The sequence below is a fragment of the Nannobrachium achirus genome (assembly GCF_963921795.1).
Source record: "Nannobrachium achirus genome assembly, chromosome: 17".
NCBI classification, from domain to species: domain Eukaryota; kingdom Metazoa; phylum Chordata; class Actinopteri; order Myctophiformes; family Myctophidae; genus Nannobrachium; species Nannobrachium achirus.
The window spans coordinates 28,963,611-28,980,563 of record NC_137824.1 but is presented as its reverse complement, the minus strand read 5'-3'; the positions used below and the strand labels follow the sequence as shown (position 1 = coordinate 28,980,563).

Below are 16,953 nucleotides of genomic sequence, written 5' to 3'. Positions count from 1 at the left end.
CTTAACAGAAAAGCCTCAGTGTCTCCACGAGATGACTTTAAAGCATACTGAATAGAGCCCATGACAGTTGATCCACATTCTCCATATTTATGAGAGAGACTTGTCATATCTTTTTTTGTTGTTGTCACGAGCCCCAGAACGTTCGTCACTGAGACGGAGTTCAGATACATGGACTCTTGTAGTGTGTTGGATCCCTCTGGAGTAAAATGTCAAATTTTGAATTGATTTAAGAGGCCAGCATCCAGCCTGTGATAAACTTATCCAGACTTAGGGGTGGGGAGGGGGAGCGCTTAAAGTGCTGGGGAGGAGGAGGCATCACATTTCTTTAAAAGCACTCCAGATTTCTCTCAACCTCTGCCCAGCGTCCTCAGAGTTTAACCTTTTCATGCAGTGGTGCGCAGACAAGAGCCAGGATTTGCATTCGCACAGCCCCCTTCCATTTTGATTGGCTGTGACCTTCCCAGCATGTGGAGTCCTGTATCCAAACTTCCTCAGTCACATCCAAACTTTTACTGAGAGCAGGAATACCGTATTGAGCCGAGAGGCTGGGAGCCAGCAGCATTGTGAGTGAGTAATGCAGTAGGCAGGACAGGGCTGTTGTATATTGAGCAGTGTGGGTAGAATAGTGTATTGTACCATTGTCTGGATAGTGTGTTTTGGAATATAAGCTGCTTTTGAATGGAGCTCTTGGTAGAGCTGTGTGTTTTCCAATAGGATAGATTGTATATTTGTCAGATTGTGTGTTGTGCAGCAAGCAGGATTGTGTGAGCGGAAGATAGAGGCTGTTTTTGTAATTGTATACTTCTGTAATTATGTCCTGTCTAGACTGCAGTTGTTGTCAGTTTTACAATGTCTTAGAATCAACATATTTAAGTAGTTTAGAATATTGTTAAATATTTCTTTCTTTTTTATTTTATTTTAATTTTATTATAGCATTCAACCAGATTATTGTTAATCCATTGAAGATTTTGTTACACAACATCCTTTGATTCTTATAACGTTTTATTTTTGAATGGTTGTTGAAATACATCCGTATTATACTTCTAATCAAACAAAATCAACTTTTACAGCGTAAGATAATTAATTAATTATATAATAGTACGATAACATTTTAGTGGCTCTTTGCCATTCTGAATGATAGAAATGTCCATTTAGGTATTAGACTGCTGCTATCTGACATCACCATGCTGCTGGTTCTACTGCTGGTTCTGAGTCTTAGTTGCGAGGCCCGGTCCTCTGAGTCATCCCCGCTGACCATCATGTACCGCGTCTGGGAGGAGCAGCCGGCCGGGACGCGGGTCGGCCGCCTGGTCGACGACCTGCGTCAGAGGGATGAAACAGGGTCCCTGGAGGACTTCCAGGTTGTAGAGCATGGCCAGGCCCTACCCTTCTCCGTCAGTGCCCGAGATGGCGTCATCTCCACCCTCGGCCAGCTGGACAGGGAGGAGCTGTGCCGAGGTGCCGACCTGTGTGAGCTGGCCTTCAGCGTCCTGTACAGGAAAGGTGGTGCGGTGCAGTTCCTGCGGGCGCGCGTGGAAGTGATGGACCTCAACGACCACAGCCCTAGCTTCCCCAGCCCTCTGCAGGAGGTGGAGATCTCGGAGACGGCCACCCTGAGGATGAGAATCCCACTGGACAGAGCAGTGGACCCCGATGCCGGGCCCAACGGTCTCCAGACCTACTCGTTGTCTGTCAACCAACACTTTGCTCTGGATGTGAGGGTGGCCCCAGGTGGGACCAAGCAGTCAGAGCTGGTGGTGATTAAAGAGCTAGACAGGGAGGTTCAGGCCTCCTTCGACCTCACCCTGCTGGCCTGGGATAAGGGAAACCCCCCTAGGTCAGGGAGCACATTAGTCCGTGTAAACATTCTGGACTCTAATGATAACAGCCCCACATTCGAGGACAGTACACCCATTGTGGAGCTGGCTGAAGACACGGCCCAGGGAACACTCGTCATCAACCTCAAGGCCACTGACCCTGACCAAGGAGCTAATGGGGAAGTGGAGTATTCCCTCAGCAAGCACGCACCTCCAGAGGTGCAGAAACTCTTCAGTGTGCATCCCCAAACTGGGGACGTGACTCTGAAAGGCCTGCTTAACTACGAGGCTAAACACTCATATGAGGTGGACATTCAAGCACGCGACCATGGACCCAACTCAATCCCCTCTCACTGTAAAGTTCATGTCAAGCTAAAGGATGTAAACGATAATGCACCGAGGATCCATATCACCTGGACGCCGCCTGACTCGCCTGTAGCCACCGTGTTGGAGGGGGCGCCAGAGGACACATTCCTGGCATTGGTGATGGTCTCCGACGCAGATTCAGGGGACAATGGCAAAATGAATGCCCTCATCCAGCCAGGATCTGGCCCATTTCGCCTCAAAAGAATCCATGGGGACAATTACATGATTGTAACCAATGGCAGCCTTGACCGAGAGAATGTTATGGAGTATAATATCACACTGCTCGCCCAGGATTACGGAGACCCTCCACTGTCCTGTATTAGACACGTAACTGTTCAAGTGCTGGATGAAAATGACAATGCCCCGGTCTTCTCCAAGTCTGACTACAGGGCTTCTTTTAAGGAAAACAACGTTGCCGGCTACCATGCTCTCAAAGTAGATGCCCTTGATCTAGACCTGGAGCTTGGTGGAAGGGTGTCCTACTCCATACGGGAGTCCAATGAACTCGGCTCACATACAGCATCGTTTGCTATCCACCCAACCAGTGGTATGGTCAGTGTCCAGCAGTCTCTGGATTACGAGGAGTCCCGTACCTACTCATTCATTGTGGAGGCCATTGACCAGGGTCACCCCCCTCTCACCAGCACCACCACAGTCCATATTGATATCCTAGATGTCAATGACAATTACCCAATCATCACTGAGCCAAAGCCCATGAAAGGAGTGGCATCTCTAAGTGTTCCTGTCAATGCAGACAGGGGGGAGATTGTAACTGAACTGGGGAACGGTGTGGATGAGGGATCCACCAATTCACCCATCAATCACCCAGCACATGATGGACTTGTAGGATTCCTGGCTACAACCATAAAGGCAGAAGACCCAGACTCTGGCTTGAATGGACAGCTCAGCTTCCTCATCACCGACGGCAATCCCACTGGGCTGTTCTGGCTGAATCACATAACGGGGCAGCTGTTTGTCAACACCACCAATGCCACCGAACTCATTGGGAAGACATTCAAGGTGGACATCGCTGTGTCCGACATGGGTACTCCCAGCTTGTTAACGAAAGCCACCTTGGAAATGACCTTTATTAATTTGAAGGACCATCTCAAGAACTCGTCGCCTGGCAACCATGCCCAGTTGAGCTTCACCATGATGATAGCTATCTGCCTTGGGGCCACGTGCCTCCTTTTACTGTTAGCTATCGCCTTGGTGACCACCTTCTGCCGTCCTGACAAACGGGACAACAGGGCCTACAACTGCAGACAGGCGGAGTCGACATACACCCGCCATCCCCGGCGCCCACAGAAGAACATCAGGAAGTCAGACATTCAGCTTGTTCCTGTCCTCAGAGGACGAAAGGAAGAGCCCACCGAGGACGAGAGTGAGGCCCAGCCCCTGACCCCACTGCCCCAGATGACCGGGGAGCAGCGCTCTGAAAGCCAATACAGCATGGCGGCCCCGTCCATGACTTCCTGCGTGCATCCCCAGGGGTATCCAGAGGGGGGTGCCACTCTACCCATCTCCCACAACAGAACACTCAGGAAGCCTGGAAGCATAGAACTAGACGGTACCCTGCCTCGGACCCCAGTGACACCGTACCGGACCCTCCGCAAGTCTAGAAACCCTTCCTCGTCCTCCTCTGGGTCACACAACAACACGCTGAAGCGCGGTGCCAACGCTGACTCCCAGAGCAGGCCTGAAGGAGAGGAGGAAGAGACGCCGGGTTCATCATCATCGCAAGCAACGCTCCGAAGGCCCAAGACCTCCGAGGGCAGAGGGAGGCAGGATGCTGAACACAGGCAGATGCTGAGGAACCTGGTCCGTCTGTCCATGGCTGCCTTTGGAGAGAACTCCATTGAGCTGTCCTCAGCTTCACCAGAAGTACAGGTATGACAAACTAATACATTTAATTCTAGCACCCTGGTACTAAATCGATTTACTTTGTCCCTGTTTATAACCAAAGCAAAGTTATTGCATAAATTGTTTACAACAAGGTTTAAAGGGAAATCCATTACTGAGCATGGTGAGGGAGAGCCCCTCCTCCCCTTAAAGTTTCCCAGCGGCCTCTCTGCTATTTTAGCCTGTTGCATGACTTAACCAGACAGCCTAAAGGGACAGCTGACAGATGATTTTAGAGCTAAAGCACAGCGTTTATTCAGGTGCTCATGTGTCAGAGACAGTCAAGCCGACGACTCCCCTGCCCCCCTGAGAAATCGGACCGGTCCTTTCTACTCGATATCACATATCAGATTTGTGTTGAAGGAATGAGAGTGGGGGTGCCAGGAAGAATCAGTGAACTGCTGTGATCCTTTATGGGGGTGAAGCCAGCCAAAGTAAACTGCAGTGTGTGTGTATGGTGTAAGGTAACACCGCTTTGACATGTAAAGGCTGCAGACCGTCAGTTACAAATGGCCCAAATCACTCTTACTGAGTCTGCCGCGGGGAAAGGCAATGGGGCAGCTGAGGTATCCCACAATAGCTTACAGGTCACGATTGCCTTCAAAGTACAATCTACGGTTCAGTTAATGTATATAGAAATATACACACACACACACACACACACACACACACACACACACACACACACACACACACACACACACACACACACACAATCACACACACACACACACACACACACACACACACACACACACACACACACACACACACACACATACACCTACATATATATAGGCAGAGATCCAATTCAAGCGATATATTTAAAGCTTCCAAACACACAATAAACTACATGTCTGTATTTGTATTTGCTATTAAGTGTGATCTTTATTAAATCACCGTCGGGTCCTTTTCGCACTCCATGACAACAACGCCCTGCAGACAGAGAACAAAGGTTTTGGCCCCGGTCCGACGGCCTCACGTGAATTCCATTAGTACAACCAGGAAGCCGGAGGCTGATTCTTAACCCAGCTTTTAGCTTTTCCTCAGCGTCCCCGCCATAGCTACCCGCCCTAGTTGGCACTTAGGCCTCTGAGGTCTCTCCCAAGAGTCTCCTAAGGAAGAGGCCTGGTGGACTGAGTAAGGGAGGGACTTTCTGCTGCCCCCAAACCCCTCCATCACCCCACACCCCACCCCCACAGGTCCATATTTCTGAGGTCTATCCTGGAAGGAAACGGGTCAGAGAAGAATGGTCATTTACGTAGAGGCCCTTTCCTGTCCCTGCAAAAGGCGCACATGTGCACAAACACACACAAATACTACACGAACACACTACACGTACACGCACGTATTCACATGCACACGCCGGCATGTACACACAGAACCCACGCCCACGGTACACGTCTTTTTTTTACCTCCCAATGACTATCTACTCTACGTTTCCTCTCTCAGTCAGCAACATATCCGCTAATATAACAAAGCTGTCAGCATAAAGCGGTGAGGGCCTGGCCATTGTTAGGATCCCACAACATTGAGAGAGACAGCACACCATAGTTCTCATGCAGAAATAATATTTATCCATTTCACACCTGACAGTGCTACATTGCCTGGTACTCTCATTAGGCTAAAATAACTGATAGTGATTGAAGCACTTGGTCAAAAACAACAACAACACAGCTCCTTTCTTTTATTAAAGATTTGTTTTTTTGGGCTTTTTGCCTTCATTAGATAGGACAGTAGGCTGACAGGAAATGGGGGAGAGACAGGGAGTGACATGTGGCAAAGGTCGCCAGGATCGGGAATCGAACCGCTGACGCCAACAGGCATTGATGCCGAAATGGTAATGCCTATATGGTATGCGCCTGGTCCACTAGGCCACCAGGCGCCCCACACAGCTCTTTTCTGATGGAAATCTTTGCACAATCAATCAATCAACCAACCAATGAATCAACCAGTCAATAGAAATCAAAAGTATCTTTTCTTCAAAGGCTTGTGATTTAAGATAAACTGTGTTTATATCACTGTAGCATCGCCTCACTCAGAGTTTAATTCTCCTCTCCTCTCCTCTCTTCCTCAATGCAGCAGATCTCCCAGCTCTTGTCTCTGCTCCGCCAAGGCCAGCTGCAACCCAGGCCAAACTTCCGTGGCAACAAGTACTCTCATCGTGCCGGCAGGTTAGCTCATTTAACCCTCCTCGTCAACTAAAAAACAGTTACAAGAAGGGACAAAATAAGCAACAAAACTAGAAACTATGCACATGTTGTGGCCTTGTGGGGTGGAAAAACCTAAACATTTGCAGCTTTCAGAGGTGTTTCTGTAGTATTCTTTAACATTATGCCCAAAGTCATGCTGCTCCAGAGAAAATATAAAAACACTATAATACTCTTCCCTCTTCTTTTGCCTTTGTTCTCCTCCCCCTGTCTTTTTTCAGACTATCACTTCTTTGTTTAAGAGCCAGGTGGCTGCTAGAAACCAGGCTATGTCCTCCCACTAACCCTTACAGGCCTGCACAGTCAATTTCATATTATGCTTTATGATCAAACCAATGTGCTTTTGACAGCAGAGGTCACATGATGCTGCCCTTATTCTGGACCATGTGACTTAAAGAAACAGTACTTCCCCTAATGTTATCACATCCTACATGGCTATGGAGAGTGAATCAGCTCTACTGTAGCTGCCTTTTGAATCACAATTTGCTCATGCTTGATTGTTGGTCCAAACATAAAAATTAGTCAATGATATACAGAGCAAAACAAAGGAGAGAAGATATCGATCTCTCGAAGAGGAAGTGGTCTTAACCTCATATGACAGGAAGTGTGTCTCATATGCCCACCGGTGTCTTTGAGTGTGTGGGTATATGTGTTTGTATCTTTATATGTCTGTGCACGTCTGTGTGTGTTGGTGAGAGGGAGAGAGAGAGAGAGAGAGTGTGTGTGTGTGTGTGTGTGTGTGTGTGTGTGTGTGTGTGTGTGTGTGTGTGTGTGTGTGTGTGTGTGTGTGTGTGTGCAGGGACGTGCTGGCCATTGGGAAAAGCGGGCCAACTCCCGAACGGCCGGTTCATTCCCGGCCATTAGGAAAAATAAATAAATAAAATGTCGTCCTTTGCTCCATTTTGGGGGCTAGGCGGCCAACAAAGTAAATCGTCACTATCGGACAGAAACCTCGTATCTCCAAGTTTCAAATGTGTAAATCATTTCGCAAAGCAAAGCCCTGCTTCATCATACAAGGCAGTCGCACAAAAGTAGTGAAAACAGCAGATCTACAAGCACACAACGCCTCGCACCGCAAGGCGTTGTGTGCTTGTAGATAGGCTGTTTTCACTAGTTTAAAGCATTTTTTAAATGATACAAATACAAAAAAAACTGTTTTGGACAGAGAGAGATCTCTCTCTATAGTGCGCAATGAAGGCCTCTCCAACTCTTTTTCCCGGGCTGAATCAGGGGCCCAACACGTCCCTGTGTGTGTGTGTGTGTGTGTGTGTGTGTGTGTGTGTGTGTGTGTGTGCGTGCGTGTGGTGCGTGTGTGCATTGAGTGAGAGATAGAGAGAGGTGTTCAGGGGACAGGCTATAGCAGGATCCAGTGTTTACTGTAGTGTTTGTGACTCAGAACTCTGTGCCAGGAAGCAGCACCTTCTCCAACCACAATGTTGTCTTAGAGATGAGATAAGAATTGACATCACTTAAACAGCTTTTGATACCACAGAGACGACAAATCAGGTGGACTTAATCATGTTTTAGGAATTTCCGTGTGCATATGCGTGCTGCGCAGGTACGCATGAGTGATGCGCGCACACGCACATACGCACGCACACACACACACACACACGCACGCACACAAAATCCAGAAGAGTCATTTACCATTAAACACCATTTACTGTCACAGTCTGCTGACCTTTCCTGTAAATGGCATCAGTTGGAAGTCCATAAAAAACGAGAATCAATCATGGTGCCCACGTACTTCAGTTTCTGCCTTGTTTGTAGAAACCTTGTTTATAGAAACATTTGTAGAAACCTTAGAGGCATCACTTCAACAACAGCTTGTGATACTCTCTTAACCATGTTTAGGAATGTCTGTAGTACACAAACAGCCTCAGCACAGACAAACACAACTTTTCTGTCTTCCTTTACGGTTTTCTCCATTTTTACCATAACACATGTGGTGAAATATGATCTATCTATTGAGGAGCAATGGTGATACTCCTGTTGGCTCAAATGCCTGAATATTCTCTGTCTCTTCCAGGTCTGGAGGACAGGACTGTCAGGACTGGCAGAGTACCAAGGATAGTGGCCATGGGGAGAGCGAGGCTGGAGACGTAGACTGGGAGGCAGGCAGAGACTCTCCTATAGACCCCCAGCTGGAGGAGGGCATTGCCAACCTGCTCAACAACACTGGTACGATAAAAACCCAGTTCCCACTCGTTTGAAATGCCTGCAAAAGTGCCCTCTCCAGACCATGAATGCAGTTTTCACTATGCTTAAAGAAATGCAAATGCCCCCTTTCCATGTCGTACCTGAAGGCAGCATTCAAGAGAATTACCTTGTCCCAACTCTCCTGAACTTGAATGCAGCATCTTATGTTGAAATAATTGCCCTCTGTGTAGAAATTGATTATGCTTAGTTCAGTGTCGTATCAAGTACTGAAAATAGCCGACCTCCAATCTCACAACGTGTCGCAGCGTGACGCGTTGTGAGCTTGGAGGTCTGCTATTTTCAATATTTTCAGCAAAAGGCCCTTTTAGAGAGTTCAGCCCCTGCCTCTCTAGCATTCTCTGCACGTCCCTGCTGCAATTTAATGAATGCTGGTATATTTCATACCGTCTCAAATTAGAACGTCACCCTACCATGTCAGAATCTGCATTGTTATCCTGTCAGACTGAATGAAAAGCATAACTTTCGCGGTACAATCGAGACAGTGCGTCATGATGGTGTTTACGTAAGAGATGTTAGTTCTTCGTTAGACAAACTGTTGCTCAGCAAAAATGCTTCATAACAATGATGATTGGTGTAAGAGATTTGCTGGAAAAAGCTCTTGTGTGCCTACTGGTGGAGCGAGAGAGAAAGCATGTCTGTCTGTCTGTCTGTATGTGTGTGACTGTGTGTGCCAGTTGAGGTTGGGTTGAGAGAGCAATTGGCAGTGTTGGAAAAAGTACTAACAAAATCTACAAACTAGTAACTCAAGTTTTCAAATATAGTAAGGGGAACAAGGGGAAAATCTGTGAAGTAAATCGTTACCAAGAAATTTCTTCACCAATGTGTTTCTAAAGGTGTGTAATAAGATGTACTAAAAGGTTGAAATTCAACTCCCGGGGGAAACCTCATAAAAAACTGATTTGTGTTTGTGTGCAATTAATTTACTATACAGGAAAAAAACACAAAAAATAAATATGCTTTAAGTAGCATGTGAGGGGTCAAACTAGGGGTTTTTCATGATGCTGTTTGATGATGCATTTGTTTTGCACGAAAAACATTCCGTGGGCTACAAATGGCGCCTACAAAACGGTAAAGTGATGATTCATCACTAAACCATCGTTTTGTGGGTCCGTTTCTAGACCAAGGAATGTTTTTCATGCAAATCAAGTGCTTGCAATGGATTCAGCATCATGAAAAACCCCTAGTTTGACCCCTCACATGCTACTTAAAGCATGTGAGGGTGAAGAAATTTCTTGGTAACGATTTACTTCGCAGATTGGTCAAATAGCTTATAAAATCCCCTTACTAATAATTGTAGTGGAGTACAATATTTGAGATGTAGTGCAGTGGAAGTAAAAGTATGGGAAATTGGAAATACTCCAGTCAAGAACAAATAGGTCCAACTCAGAATTGTAGCCTACTTAACTACAGTACTTGAGTACATATACTTAGTTACTATTCCACCACTGGCAATTGGATATACTGTAGAGAGAGAGAGCTCTTTGTTAAAAAACATCAAAAGAAGCTTGTCATGCCAACAAGCAGAAACAGCGACTGGTATCATTAGCCAGTTACCCATTTACACCATATTTAGTCGTATGACAAATAGCAGAAACAGCCCATCTACAAGCTCACAACGCATTACACCGCTGAGCGACTATTTAGAAAATAAATATTTTTACAATTTCTGAAAGAAATGACTTTTATTTACCCACAATAGGGCGCCATAGGGTGCTATGGTAAACATACTGTAGGCGTACATACAGAACTTCTTCCTCATATTGTTCTTAACAGAGGTACATTTTAACCAGGGGGCCCGCCTTTGTTCATGCTGATAAAAGGCCCAGTACACTGATTTTCTTTTTTTTACTCAGGGAGCCTTGGGGCTCAGTAAGGGGATTTTTCGTCCTTCTGAAGATTGAGAGAGGTTCATTTTAAGTCAGTGCAGCTAGTATAACAGGGAGGAAACAAAGGACCGTGGCGGGGTGAGTGTGTCAGTGAGAGAGAGAGAGAGAGAGAGAGAGAGAGAGAGAGAGAGAGAGAGAGAGAGAGAGAGAGAGAGAGAGAGAGAGAGAGAGAGAGAGAGAGAGGTATTCTATGTAGTAGGTGGGGAAGGTCAGGTGTGTGTGTGTGTGTGTGTGTGTGTGTGTGTGTGTGTGTGTGTGTGTGTGTGTGTGTGTGTGTGTGTGTGTGTGTGTGTGTGCCTGCGTACGCGCGCCAGTGTTTGTGTCATAGTTGAGTCACCTCTACCCTGCAGGCACCATTCCTAGTGTAACTCACCCTAGAGTAGAGTGACACAGGACAGTATGGGAGAAGATTACAGAGGTGTGAGTCTGCCTGTCTTCATAGATGCTGATTTATTTTTGCAGACCTCCGGCAAAACACACACACACACGCGCGCACAAACACACGCTTAGACACAAGCACACAAATGCACGCACACACACACACACACACACACACACACACACACACACACACACACACACACACACACACACACACACACACACACACACACACACACACACAAGATTATCAGGAGTTTTTTTTTCTTCCTGATGTGCATTTTTGTCTGTCTTGTTTGTGTTGTGTGATAGATAGATAGATAGATAGATAGATAGATAGATAGATAGATACTCTATGCCTTATATTATCATTAGTTCAACTTTGATACTCTATGCCTTATATTATCATTAGTTCAACTTTGCACTAATTAACAACATGCTGGTTAGGTTTTAATGGGCCCTATCTGTGGCTACTTACTTTGCTGAGGTTACTTTCAACCTAACCATAGCTTTGTGTTCACCACACCAAACTACCTCCCAAGGTGTACAGTATGTGCATTTGTGGCTTTGGTCTTTGAGTGCATGTGTTTCCTCAAGGATGGAAGGTTTCTTCTGGTTCCAATAATGAAGTATTAGCTAGGCTACTTTGTGAACCACAGTGAGGCTCTCTGCAGGCAGACCAGCTGTAATAAAGTCAACAGGAGGCGTGTGTACACCACAGGCAGGAGTAAAACTTTGTGTTATGTTGTGGGAGTGCATGCATGTGTGGGTTTGTGTGTATGGCTTTGAACACCGCTCAGCTTCTTCTAATGCCTCTATAGGTCAGAGATGGTCAGTTTAGTGGCAAGGTTGGAGAATGTTTTAACCACCACTCTGTGACAGTCCGTCGCTCCAAAATGTTCAAGCAAACGAGAGCAGCTTATCATGAATTACAACTGTGTTTTTCAGCAAACACACTGTAAGTACAGTACTAAAGGAGAAAAGATTAAACAAAAGATATGGCTGTCATGAAAAAGGCCAGTATTTACAGAGCCGATGTAGTTCAACTGAAGCCGCTCGACCTCTCTGCTGTGATGTGGGCAGCTGTTCTTTGATCGCTGACTCGCCACGCTCCGTGTCAGTCGCACACGAGAGACCTTGAACAGGGCCCAGCATGCCTCAGTCCTGGTCTCTCTGTAGCATGTTTGAACTGAAGGCTGCTTTACATGGTTTAGCAGCATAGCGATGCTACTAGGCTACTCCTGAGTTGTCCCGGTGTTGTGAGGAAGACTTCAGAAGGCGCCGCCAGCCATGTGATTCAGTGCTGCTTTTGATGATCTCCATGGTTCAGATGCTTCGAGGCAGCCCTCTCTCCCTCTCTTTGTCACTGTCACTACTTAACTCAATGAGATGTTATTATTGATGATTTAGCTTTGAGATGACAGAGCCTATGTGTGTGCGTGCGTGCGTGCATGTGTGTGCAAGAGAGAATGTGAGTGCAAGCAGCCTTGCGTCTGGTTGCGATTAGATGAAAGAGACCACAGGGCCAGTAGTAAAGCTTTTTCCAGGCCATGAACCTAATTAGATTCAACAGTGGAGAATGACATTAGAGGAAGAGGGGTTTCACCCAAAAAGGAAGTCAATCAATTGCAAGTTAACCTTTTTTGTTGCTGTAAAGGCATTGTGCGCAGATGTACTTGCTAGGCAGCACTCAGTGTAATTAATTAGATTTGATTTTATATGAATATTTCAAACAAGACATTTCAAGTGTTTTTCAAGCTTGTGAAATCAACGTTGTTACCCACATTTAGTAAAAAAAGAGAACAAAAGGAAAAGATAGTGATTCAGTGTCTAGGTTTTATGTCGGCCACAGAGACATTCAGACACACCCTGATCAGAAAATGCCTGGAATGCTTGACTCCAGAAAATGGCTTGGCTTTAAGTGGCCTTTCAGCACATTGGAGTGTGTACGTGCTCATTTTGTGTGCGACCACGCTAACCACTGCGACAGGACTGCTCCTCAAGAGGATGGCAGGAAATGCCTGTTCACAACAGCCAGATAAATATACTCCTCTGATTTCCCTTATCCTGTTTTTAACGCCACATCCAGCGCTTTCATCCGATAGACAGTAGGACTGAACCTTGAGCCCCATTTCCCACAGTGGCTCCTTCTATTATTGACATAGGGAATTTCATTTTCTTGACAGTTCAAGGATCATGTTGTCTATTGAAACTGGTCAGTGTCTAATGTTGTTGCTATAGAAATGTTCTCTGAGTCTTGTGAGAGAGGGTCAGGGGAAATTGGGGAATAAACGATGTGCACATGGCAGAAATGCAGGAACCAAAGAACAGGCAACCTGGCTGTTTATTACTTGTGTCTATCTGTAAAAATTTGCTTCGACATATTTCATCTTACGTTCTCTGTCCCTCCCCGCAGATGACGTTTTTGCTGACTTCCAAGACCCGGCGTGGATGGCTCGGCTCTCACTCCCCCTCACAGGAGACTACCACGACAACGTGTTTGTCCCCAACGGGCCACCATCCCCGGATGACCTTGGCTCCCACCACGACATCCACCACGACTCCAGCTCCTTCTCCACTTTTGGCAAAACGCCGGAGAAGGAAGGCCCACTGGGCGGGGCCTTGCTCTCAGAGGTCAGCACTCTGTTTGAGATGCTGATGACGCAGAAGGCTGATGCCCAGCCAAGGCCCTCCCCTGAGGTGCTCTACAGACTCTCTGCTGCCTACCGGCGCTCGCTAGGCCTCGATGGGGCTAGCGCTGGGGGGGCCAACGCCCCAAGGAACTGTGGGAACCCCGAGAAGAGGTTCCCTCTAGCTCAGCCCTCTGGACATTGCCAATAGATGTGCTGGTAGTTGCCTATCTCCGTTCATGGAACGATGGACAGACGCACAAGTATGTGTCAGAACTATCAGTGGGATTGACTGACTGTGGTGCAAGTCGGAGAACTGATGTCAGGTTTCTGTAATTTGTGTGCAGCATCTTCAGGCATTAAGTGAAACACAAATTATATGTAAAAAGATTTTAATGACTGTAAATATTGGTCAAACCATCTTTGTTTCTACATTAGGCCTCCTACAATATACATGTTTTTTTCTGGAGTGAAGATTATGTCCTGTTTTGCTTGAATAGGTAATGAATGTCATGATCACTGCCAGTAAAGTGTTTCAATTCCACTTGACTAGAACAAAGCCACCACCCACACAAAAAGTGTATATGGTTATGTACTGTAAGTTATTTTGGGAGACAAGTGTGTATACCGAATGGAAAATGCTAAGTAATGAATAATGATGTGTAGAAGAAGTAATGGCTAATGGGTATAATGCAGAAGCTTGTATAAATGATGGGGGTTACAGTACTTTCTTCCTGGTGTCATTTCTCTGGTCCTCAACATCTGGCACAGTCCAGGTTCAGACAAGCCATTGCATTCCTTACATTTGTCCTTTGATTAATGTCTCATAATTAGTCTGTTGTTGTTGCCTAAGAGATGCAGTAACTATTTCATTCAGGTTCAGGAGATTTCCTTTGAGTGAGTGATAACATGGTGCTGTCTTTTTCTCCTGATTACTTTTGGAGTGGAGTTACTTGGTTTGTAGTGACCAAGCCAAAAGGAAATGTCTCTTTGTCTTTCCTTAAGACAAAACAATAACAATACTAACTTCTGTTCCTCCTGAGTTCTAGAATGTGACATTCCATTCACAAGGATGTCTGCCTACACTTCCATTGGGGCCCTTTGAAATATGTCTCTATTGTTGTTCATTATTTGTATACAAGTAAACATCATAGCTCTACTCCATTTGTAATATTTAAAAATATTAAAACATTTTGTTTTTGGTGGTGTGTCAATGTCACTCAGCATCTGAATTCAAATATTTTGCCTGTGAAATTGTCAAAGATTGTTGGTTAAACTTTTTATTACGGAAATGTTGTGTCCCTATGCATATCAAATGAGCAGCACTTTGTATATACATTTTGTACAACTTATTGAATTAAAAACTGTCATGGTTATTGTGTAGTCGCATTATGATCAATCAATGTCAAGATTTCATTATTATCAATGTGATAGACTAAACTAACAATAGAAATGAAAAAAATGCCATTACTCCTCTGCCCTGATTGACTGATTGATGATTGGATAGATGGATGAAGGAACTAGCTCTCATATGCCTACCTACATCCACATATTTTTCTTCTATCTGTTGCTGTGGGAAGCTGTGGCTTTGACTCTTGTACTGTACTTATGTTATTGGAATTTGGTTAGCTGAAGAAAAAAAAATCAATTGCATACAGACAGTTGCAATGACCATTGTATACAACAGACAACTAGCGCCATCTGCTGTCTGACTGAGGGAACAAGGAACAGAATATCACTGATAGCTGCAATGATGGTGGTGTCTGTCTCCTGATTTGGTTTCTCCTGGAAATATGCCTTCAAGAGAAAAAATGAAACATTTCTTTTCTATGAATATATCATTCACATAAACACACATGGTCAACATTTTTAGGAGATTAAGGAGACAGTTTTTTCATGTTTTAATTCATGTTGACAAGTAGGCTATATGACTTCTTTATGGCATTACTTATATGTCTTTTCTTTATTGATAGTATGTATTATAGGCCATCATGTCCACGATAAGCACCAGAACATTGGTTTCTATGTATCTTCACCTTTGACACATAGAAGAGCACCAACATTCTAAATGGAAAGACATGATGCTTCAGAGTATGATGCCTCCCTGCCTGGTCATTCAACTCCTGAACACTTTCCTCCTTGAGGTTTATGCTTCCATTTCACCCTTTCTTTTTGAAGTTGCTCTCTTTTGTCAGGATGTCTGATACAGGTGCACTAACTGCCAGTAACTGGAGCCATTTTATTGCACTCCATAGGAATTTAAATGAATGAATACAACTTCCAAATTAGTGTAACGTCTCTGTATTGAAATAATATATGGCATGGCATGTGTTAAATACATATTATACCCAATACATTTAATAAAAAGGAACAATGCAATTAATTTGTTACGGCCCAGGCCCCAGTCACAGGGATGACAGGCCCTGTCACACAATGCTGTGAGAGGGGCCCGGTTGAAGGTTGAACTGAACACATACTGTATAGTTAAAACTAGCAAGGACATTCTGTAAACGTTTTAGACATGTTTTGGATTTACAACAATTGTGTGGCAGGGCCTGGTTTAGCTTGTCCTCCTCGCAAATATATGAAAAACAGTTAAAACACGCTTAAATCTTATAATTTAACTAGAAATGTAACTAGAAATACTGTTCCCACGAAATGTTTTCAGGACTGACTGAAAACATAGGAAACTAGAGTGGTTGCTGTGACACGAGTCACGAGGAATCCGCTGGGAAATTAATGAATGAATTCGTTTTACTATTTGTAAAATGTATGTATAGTTTAATGATGTTAATAACTGTATGTGAATGATAATATCTTAAACATAATCATTTTTCTTCCCTATTTAACATTCAGAATGTCAAAATTGAAAGATATGCGTCTATTTTGGCTGAGGAGGACAGCTAGGCCATTTTCCAGGATTTGTAATGTCTGCTTTTAAAAACTATTGAATTATATTATATTCATTTACAGAACAGCTCACTGAAATCAACCATCCAATCGGTTTAACATTTTTGGATTAAATATGTTTTATTCACTCTCAATTACAGATAATGTAAAATGTAATTATGCAATTAATTTTTATGACAGCATTATATTTTATGACAGCATTATTGGGACTTTGTTCCTGTCTGGTGTTTTTAAAATTCACTTTGGATAGATTTTCTTCTCCCAATTAGTTGTTAAGGCAATTACTTCTGTTTTTGTCTATCGGTCATGGTTGACCAATTAATCAAATGAGTATTTTTTTTTTTTTTTTTTCCCCAAGCTGTTTATTTGGCATTTGGAGTGACTCAGGAAAGCTGTCTCAATGTTGCAAAATTAAAGGACTTTCTCTATGCATGACAAGCAGCAGACGTAGCCAGGTTCAATAAAGCCCCAGGGGTCCATGGGGGAATTCCAGGGGGTCCCCATTTTATCTACTTTATAGCTATTCAAGAATACATCTGCAATTTCTGAAAGATCTCTTGAAAATGTTTAGAAGATTTTGAATAATAATTACGTGCGGTGCCGCCTGTTTCCGGCCGGCAGTACAAAGGCA

The 16,953-nt window shown here is 44.6% G+C and overlaps 1 protein-coding gene across 2 annotated transcripts; it reads left to right on the top strand.

Annotated features, from left to right (window-relative positions):
• The first annotated feature begins 539 nt into the window (after window positions 1–539).
• pcdh12 (protocadherin 12) lies at window positions 540–14,730 on the top strand. Of its 2 annotated transcripts, none has more exons than XM_080746414.1 (4): window positions 540–4,073; window positions 6,171–6,259; window positions 8,325–8,476; window positions 13,199–14,730. In XM_080746414.1, exons 1-4 carry the CDS (start codon window positions 1,185–1,187, stop codon window positions 13,621–13,623), a joined length of 3,555 nt encoding a protein of 1,184 aa, XP_080602540.1. In that variant the 5' UTR covers window positions 540–1,184; the 3' UTR covers window positions 13,624–14,730. The 2 variants fall into 2 exon arrangements, with proteins under 2 accessions (XP_080602540.1, XP_080602539.1); XM_080746413.1 differs by having other exon boundaries at window positions 6,168–6,259.
• The last annotated feature ends 2,223 nt before the right edge of the window (window positions 14,731–16,953 follow it).